The sequence below is a fragment of the Mizuhopecten yessoensis genome, unplaced genomic scaffold, assembly GCF_002113885.1.
Source record: "Mizuhopecten yessoensis strain PY_sf001 unplaced genomic scaffold, ASM211388v2 scaffold716317, whole genome shotgun sequence".
In the NCBI taxonomy this organism is placed as follows: Eukaryota; Metazoa; Mollusca; class Bivalvia; order Pectinida; family Pectinidae; genus Mizuhopecten; species Mizuhopecten yessoensis.
The window spans coordinates 434,574-444,184 of record NW_018480056.1 but is presented as its reverse complement, the minus strand read 5'-3'; the positions used below and the strand labels follow the sequence as shown (position 1 = coordinate 444,184).

The 9,611-nt window shown below is 32.2% G+C and overlaps 1 protein-coding gene across 15 annotated transcripts in view; it reads left to right on the top strand.

Moving 5' to 3' along the window:
• The window catches only part of LOC110442987 (dipeptidyl peptidase 4-like), a 406,309-nt gene that overhangs the window by 297,340 nt on the left and 99,358 nt on the right, over positions 1 to 9,611 (top strand). Inside the window, exon 2 of one of the 15 annotated variants that reach the window (XM_021486898.1) lies at positions 1,133 to 1,144. The exons of the other annotated variants lie outside the window; for them this stretch is intronic. Coding sequence (XP_021342573.1) covers positions 1,133 to 1,144 — 12 coding nt within the window. The remainder of the gene's footprint in view (positions 1 to 1,132; positions 1,145 to 9,611) is intronic. 15 annotated transcript variants of the gene reach the window in all.

The window sequence follows — 9,611 nt, the reverse complement described above, 5'->3', positions numbered from 1 at the left end:
CCCTTGGTTTCATTAATGCGATGCATGCGTTCGATGATGTTGTATTGCACTCATTGATCTACCAGTTATGTTGAATGATTTCTCTTTTAATATCAATTACTCACAAATACTTCATATATTTCAATCATACAAACAACTGCTCATTCAATGTGTGACGGGCGTATTATATACCGCTCGCGGTAACCTTGTTATTGTTTTTAACTGTTTGTGTAATAATTTTTTTTTAATCCTTGATCGCATTTGTCAAAATGACAAATAAAGTCCATCATATATTGTTTGTATGTGGGGTACCAATATCCTATCTGAGGATGTAGAATTTGGCTCAGAAACAAATCTGACACCAAAGTCCGTCCCCGAGAGTACTATTTCCATATCCCATATGCCTACATAATAATTGACTCTTTTTCCCCCACCTCTTAATCGAAACTTGGGTAAACATTATACAGATTGACTGGCTACCAGCCCTAAAGTTTGTATGAAGAATTTCTCAACTGCATATTTATACTAGCTTATCTCCCCCTAGTTTAAAACTTAGTAATCAGACATTCAAGTGATCACAATTATAAGAGTTAATTATTTTCCTAAAGATTTAATGTCTGTATAATATTCTAGAGACGTGGGCCAGTCTATTTTATATGTATACAGACAATGCATGCAGCGTGTAGACTTTATAGCCAAATTTCTAGATAAGTATTATACAAAAACTGAGGTCAAAATGGAGAGAGAAAAGAAGTATGGTTTGCCATAGGTATACACTACAGTATAAGATCCATGTTACAGACCTTTAGGGCAAGCTTTTGCAATCAATAACACCCAAGTTTCTGAGGTGTGTCTCTTGCCGAGGGTAAGATTATCGATTCTGTATGATGCATCATCTGATTGTGATGTCATAATCGTAAGGTCACTTATGAGTGGTCCGTATTTATCTTACATACCTAGAGATTGGTGAAAAGATTTTCATCGTACTAATGTGACAAGTTTTGTGGGTTTGTATCAAAAAATGATTTATTTTCAATTCATGAGGTACTGTTTATGAACAATTCCTTAATAAGTCTGATACCTGTAACTGTTATTCCTTTGATCTTTTTAAGTCTGATGAAAGTTTCAGTTGATTTGTTTTTACTTTTTTAAGCATATAATAAAGGTGAGTAATCAATGTTTGGTCCTGACCTTGAACCCCTTGTTGAACCCTTTACTCCAAAAGTATCCTCTCCCCAGGACTGTATCCAAACTGATGGGTGAACGTTTTGACATGCTAATCCAATATTTTCAAAAGTCCTCAATCTTTGTTAAATGTTTCTATTTTTTTTAGTTAGGAATATCTTGCTTATTTTCACAGCCGACCTATTTTCAAGGCATTCTTATTTTCAAAATAATTTAATCCTTTCACCACTGTAGACCATAATGGACTCATCCAGATCAATGTATGGTAGAGTCTACTTAAGTTACCTAGGGGTGAAAGGCTTAAACAGTAAGTCATCAATGGCTTGTTTTCCAGTCCTTTTTTTTTAACGTGAAAAATTCTAATGTTCTACAGGATTTTTTTAATGACTTCAATATAGAAAGTTATGCAAAACATTAATAAATTGTGTCTTCATGATACTGTATGAATAAGCCCACCCATATCTTTTGCAGCTCAGGAGAAATGACAACAAATGCTATTTTGTTCTCTAATAAGCCCATCCCCCTACTCAGTCAGACATCATGTGTTGGTCCTTTAATGCTTATTGAAGGATAAATATGTTAATTTAAGTATCTCCTTGCAGAAATAAACATCATAGCGATGAAGAGCTATTTTTAGATCTTATTATAGAACAGTACATTTCACATAATGCCACGTCGATTAATGTAACTTTTTTCTGTTACATGTAACCAATCAAGAGTTAGAATCTCATAACTGAACAATTATAGTCTTGACCCTTGACCTTGACCCATTCAAGATCTGCTTGCATGATCAACAAAATCTAGGGCCCAGTCTAGATTAGCTTGATTGACCCTTTTCGGGATACGCTTGATGAACCCAGTCGGATCTCCTTGATTGAATTGGTCTAAATCTGCTTGATTGACCCAGTCCAGATCTGTTTGATTGACCCAGTCCAGATCTGCTTGATTGACCCAGTCCAGATCTGCTTGATTGACCCATTCTAGATCTGTTTGATCAACCCAGTCCAGATTGATCTGTTTGATCAACCAAGTCCAGATTGATCTGCTTGATTTTGCCTTTTCAGGATATTGCTTGATGAACCCAGTCAGCTCTGCTTGATTGACTTGGTCTAAATTTGCTTTTTGACCCATTTAAGATCTGCTTGATCAACCCAGTCTAAAAATAAGTGACAATGATAAAAAATTTCAGCCACAAGATCTTTAAGCAGCATTTCTACCTATTTACAAAGTTTGTGTTGCTGTGGTAAATACGCATGTTGTTATTTCAAATCCAACATCAGACAGTAGCTTCAAATGTGTGGCCTGTGGGAATGAGAAATCGCAAAAGTCAAATGTGACATGTTTAAGTATTTTTTAACTCATTTCCCCCTGAAGACATATTTGAACTCTCCCAGTTCAAAGTTTGGAATAGTTCATTTTGAAATTTCAGGGGTGAATAAGTTAATGATTTTGTTGGACTTGAGACAATTGGAAAATTTAAACAGATTGAGGAAGTCACCTGACAATCACGTCTCTAACAGGCGACTTTTGCTGTTGCTATTTCATTATGAAAATGCTATCGTAAAACTGACAATGAATTTTAGAAATTAATTTCCTTTAATTTTTTTAAAATTCAAAAACATGGACTTTTATTGCCATTATTATTAGAAACAATTTGACAATTTTTCGTAGTTGAAATTAAAATCTTTAAAATAGGCAGTGGAAATGTACTCCCCTTTTATTGGTTATCTTGGTTAAAATTCTTAAAAGGGACCTCAATAAAAACACAGGAAATTCATTTATTTCCTGAATGTGCAATATTTAGTTAATACAACATAATGCTGATTTAAATTCCAGCTGTTAACGTGACTACTGGGTAGTAATACTTGTACGAGCTGTTTGTTATTATCTTCCACACTCCAGATTCCTTTTTGGCTTTATGTTACATTTTTGCAAAATTCTGATTCAGTATTTCCCATCTGATAGCTTTGTTTTGGCTTGGTTCCTATTGTAAGTCTAAATTACCTCCATTCAGATATGAAATGAAATGTTTAAAGATTTATTATTATTGTAGTTGAGTTTCTTTTATCTTAGTCGTGTGCCCAGACTGTCTTATACTGTGGTGTCAGTATTTATAACAAGCAACATTGATATGTTCATAAATATAGACACTTTTAGCCCTTTATCTTATAAAAAATGCATGATATATATTATATGACGCAAAAACTTCATTATTTTAAAGGAGATTTTAGGAGTCGATATGAGATTATTCTACTCATAGTTTCGACGTCTTGTCTTTCATGTTCGTTGTAGAAAGATGATTTAAAGGCAGCCTCGTGTTGTTGAAAGTTTTATAAGCTTAACCTATTTTGATACAAATTTTCAAATGTGAATTTCAAATGTTCAAATTTTAAATTTTCAAAGAAAAATCTTTGAAGGATTTATGAATGAGGTTGTATTGTGTTTTGGAATGATCGTTTTTAATCTCTATAGAAGTTGTTTCGATTTGAATTTCAATTCAATTGAAAATATACCGGATAAATTTTGTCTTAACCCTGTCACCCCTATATAACTTTAATAGACTCGACCGTGCATTGATCTGGATAAGTCCATTATGGTCTACAGTAGTAAAAGGGTTAAGGATCCCTAAACACTACCAAAAACTGTAAATACACATTGGAAAATGTTTTTGTCTGGCATGACTATATATATATGTACTGCTTTGATTAATAATTTCTGAAAAGGAAACCAAACATTGCAGGACTTTTTTTAAAAATATAGTGATAATGTAATAAAGGAAATCAACATCAATGTTCTGAGTATACATTAAATTCAGCTGAAGTAGACAAGAATTTGAACCCTAGACCATAAATTGTTATACTATTGCTTTAGCCGACTGAGCTTTAAACTGATCAATGGGACTCTGAAATAAAATTAAGGGGAGGTTACTGCGTATATGAAAAACCACAGTGTAGTGGGACAGGGATCCTTAATACAGTCTGTATCACAAAAATAAATATTTCCCACCCTATGGCACTGCCACTATATAACCCTACTAAGTTCAGCTGGCATTCACATCAGCTATGAATGGCATAGCCCATGTGGTCACATCATCATTATTATGACACATTTGTAATAACGGATACCTCTGACATTCCAGTGAAGACGGCTGTTCTATTCATTCACCCCTTAAGTCACATTTAAAATACAAAATCATAGACTGGGCAAGTCAAGTTTAAATATTTAGAGGTGAATGAGTTAAACGAGCAACTACACAAAATTTAAACTTATTTATGCTCAAATCTTAATTTTGATATATTTTTTTTTTCTATGAGATTAGAATATTATAAACATGGTTAATATAAGTACTGAACAGCTACAGAGTTCTTCACAAAATTCGTCATATTGCAATTGACAATCATATTGGCTAATAATTGCCAAATGAAAGCTGTTGTTTAATACTTAAACTACATCAGTGTGTTTCTGTTTGCATAGATTATTACCTGCTTCAGAAAAAACACAAAAATAACATTCATTCATGTATATCTGTGTACTTAGGTTATAGTTACATGTATTTCTGTGTACTAAGGTTATCGTTACATGTTTCTGTGTACTTAGGTTATAGTTACATTTTTCTGCGTACTTAGGTTATCGTTACATGTTTCTGTGTACTTAGGTTATAGTTACATTTTTCTGCGTACTTAGGTTATAGTTACATGTTTCTGTGTACTTAGGTTATAGTTACATGTATTTCTGTGTACTTAGGTGATAGTTACATGTATTTCTGTGTACTTAGGTTATAGTTACATGTATTTCTGTGTACTCAGGTTATAGTTACATGTATTTCTGTGTACTTAGGTGATAGTTACATGTATTTCTGTGTACTTAGGTTATAGTCACATGTATTTCTGTGTACTTAGGTTATAGTTACATGTATTTATGTGTACTTAGGTTATAGTTACATGTATTTCTGTGTACTTAGGTTATAGTAACATGTTTCTGTGTACTTAGGTTATAGTTACATGTATTTATGTGTACTTAGGTTATAGTTACATGTATTTCTGTGTACTTAGGTTATAGTTACATGTTTCTGTGTACTTAGGTCATAGTTACATGTTTCTGTGTACTTAGGTTATAGTAACATGTTTCTGTGTACTTAGGTTAAAGTTACATGTTTCTGTGTACTAAGGTTATAGTTACATATTTCTGTGTACTTAGGTTAAAGTTACATATTTCTGTGTACTAAGGTTATAGTTACATGTTTCTGTGTACTTAGGTTATAGTAACATGTTTCTGTGTACTTAGGTTATAGTTACATGTATATCTGTGTACTAAGGTTATAGTTACATATTTCTGTGTACTAAGTTATAGTTACATGTTTCTGTGTACTTAGGTTATAGTTACATATTTCTGTGTACTAAGGTTATAGTTACATATTTCTGTGTACTAAGGTTATAGTTACATGTTTCTGTGTACTTAGGTTATAGTTACATATTTCTGTGTACTAAGGTTATAGTTACATATTTCTGTGTACTTAGGTTATCGTTACATTTTTCTGCATACTTAGGTTATAGTTACATTTTTCTGCATACTTAGGTCATAGTTACATTTTTCTGCATACTTAGGTTATAGTTACATGTTTCTGTGTACTAAGGTTATAGTTACATATTTCTGTGTACTAAGGTCATAGTTACATGTATTTCTGTGTACTAAGGTTATAGTTACATGTTTCTGTGTACTTAGGTTATAGTTACATGTATATCTGTGTACTTAGGTTATAGTTACATGTATTTCTGCGTACTTAGGTTATAGTTACATGTTTCTGTGTACTTAGGTTATAGTTACATGTTTCTGTGTACTTAGGTTATAGTTACATGTTTCTGTGTACTTAGGTTATAGTTACATGTTTCTGTGTACTTAGGTTATAGTTACATGTTTCTGTGTACTTAGGTTATAGTTACATGTTTCTGTGTACTTAGGTTATAGTTACATGTTTCTGTGTACTTAGGTTATAGTTACATGTTTCTGTGTACTTAGGTTATAGTTACATGTTTCTGTGTACTTAGGTTATAGTTACATGTTTCTGTGTACTTAGGTTATAGTTACATGTTTCTGTGTACTTAGGTTATAGTTACATGTTTCTGTGTACTTAGGTTATAGTTACATGTTTCTGTGTACTTAGGTTATAGTTACATGTTTCTGTGTACTTAGGTTATAGTTACATGTTTCTGTGTACTTAGGTTATAGTTACATGTTTCTGTGTACTTAGGTTATAGTTACATGTTTCTGTGTACTTAGGTTATAGTTACATGTTTCTGTGTACTTAGGTTATAGTTACATGTTTCTGTGTACTTAGGTTATAGTTACATGTTTCTGTGTACTTAGGTTATAGTTACATGTTTCTGTGTACTTAGGTTATAGTTACATGTTTCTGTGTACTTAGGTTATAGTTACATGTTTCTGTGTACTTAGGTTATAGTTACATGTTTCTGTGTACTTAGGTTATAGTTACATGTTTCTGTGTACTTAGGTTATAGTTACATGTTTCTGTGTACTTAGGTTATAGTTACATGTTTCTGTGTACTTAGGTTATAGTTACATGTTTCTGTGTACTTAGGTTATAGTTACATTTTTCTGCATACTTAGGTTATAGTTACATGTTTCTGCATACTTAGGTTATAGTTACATATTTCTGTGTACTTAGATTATATTTTGTTTCAGAAAAGCATTAATTGACAATGACAATTATGGGTGCATGCATGTGTACTTTTTAGGAGGGATGCCTTAAGCTATATTAGGGTTTATATTCATAGACCATTGTTTCTTTGCCTGAGATACATGGCCTTACAGTTTAAGCAGGACATGCAATATGGTAATAACGTGCTCCTTTTGGTATGGGAAAAACAAACAGTCCTCTTGTCTGCATGACCTCATCACCCTTATGATTAAACGCTCCAGGGACCAAGATCATGTGAGGACTTACACGGAATATGGTCTGTTTCTAAGACCGTTTTCACGACACCGATTTCTTTACATCCACTTTATCTGTTGATAGATTTTCCATTTTGTCTTCTTTGGTTTCGTTCATACATTTAATAGATTTTTATAGGTAAATTTCTGACCATAAAAGCATGGTAATCCCTTGACCTGTGCAGTAATTGCTATTTTTACCTTAGATAACTAATGGGTGCATGATAGTATTAGAATCTCAATCAACAGAAAATCAACAGGATACATTGTAAATGATGACTGTAAACGATGACTGTAAACAATGACTGTAAATGATGACTGTAAACGATGACTGTAAACAATGACTGTAAATGATGACTGTAAACGATGACTGTAAACAATGACTGTAAATGATGACTGTAAACGATGACTGTAAACAATGACTGTAAATGATGACTGTAAACGATGACTGTAAACAATGACTGTAAATGATGACTGTAAACGATGACTGTAAACAATGACTGTAAATGATGACTGTAAACGATGACTGTAAACAATGACTGTAAATGATGACTGTAAACAATGATTGTAAACAGTGACTGTAAGCAGTGACTGTAAACAATGACTGTAAATGATGACTGTAAATGATGACTATAAACAATGACTGTAAACAATGACTGTAAACAATGACTGTAAATGATGACTGTAAATGATGACTGTAAACAATGACTGTAAACAATGACTGTAAATGATGACTGTAAACAATGATTGTAAACAGTGACTGTAAACAATGACTGTAAACAATGACTGTAAATGATGACTGTAAACGATGACTGTAAACAATGACTGTAAACAATGACTGTAAATGATGACTATAAACAATGATTGTAAACAATGACTGCAAATAATTACTGTAAATGATGACTATAAACAATGACTGTAAGCAATTACTGTAAACAATGACTGTAAATAATTACTGTAAATGATGACTATAAACAATGATTGTTAACAGTGACTATAAACAATGACTGTAAACAATGATTGTAAACAGTGACTGTAAATAATGATTGTAAACAATGACTGTAAGCAATGATTGTAAACAGTGACTGTAAACAATGACTGTAAACGATGACTTTAAACAATGACTGTAAACAATGACTGTAAGCAATGATTGTAAACAGTGACTGTAAACAATGACTGTAAACAATAACTGTAAACAATGACTGTAAACTGTCACTGTAAACAATGACTGTAAACAGTGACTGTAAACAATTACTGTAAACAGTGACTGTAAACAATGACTGTAAACAATGACTTTAAACAATGACTGTAAACAATGACTGTAAACAATGACTGTAAACTGTCACTGTAAACAATGACTGAAAACAGTGACTGTAAACAATTACTGTAAACATTGACTGTAAACAATGACTTTATGTGACGACTGTAAACAATGACTGTAAACGATGACTTTAAACAATGACTGTAAACAATGACTGTAAACGATGACTGTAAACAATGACTGTAAATGATGACTGTAAACAATGATTGTAAACAGTGACTGTAAGCAGTGACTGTAAACAATGACTGTAAACAATGTCTTTAAACAATGATTGTTAACAGTGACTGTAAACGATAGCTGTAAACACTGTAAACAATGATTGTAAACAGTGACTGTAAGCAGTGACTGTAAACAATGACTGTAAACAATGACTGATGACTGTAAACTGTCACTGTAAACAATGACTGAAAACAGTGACTGTAAACAATTACTGTAAACAATGACTGTAAACAATTACTGTAAACAATGACTATAAACAATGACTGTAAACGATGACTGTAAACAATGACTGTAAATGATGACTGTAAACAATTACTGTAAACGATGACTAAACAATTAATGCATATGATGATTGTAAACAATTACTGTAAACGATGACTGTAAACAATTACTGTAAACGATGACTGTAAACAATTACTGTAAACAGGGACTGGAAACAGTGACTGTAAACAATGACTGTAAACAATGTCTTTAAACAATGATTGTTAACAGTGACTGTAAACGATAGCTGTAAACAAATCGACTTCTTTAAACAATGATTGTTAACAGTGACTGTAAACGATAGCTGTAAACAAATCGACTTCTTTAAACAATGATTGTTAACAGTGACTGTAAACGATAGCTGTAAACAAATTGACTGTAATATGACTGTAAATGATGACTATAAATAATGATTGTAAACAGTGAATGTAAACAATGACTGTAAACAATTACTGTAAACAGTGACTGTAAACAGTGATGTAAACAATGACTGTAAATGATGACTGTAAACAATTACTGTAAACGATGATTGTAAACAATTTCTGTCTGTAAACAATGATTGTAAACAGTGACTGTAAACAATGTCTGTAAACAATGACTGTAAATGATGACTGTAAACAATGATTGTAAACAGTGACTGTAAACGATAGCTGTAAACAAATTGACTGTAATATGACTGTAAATGATGACTATAAAT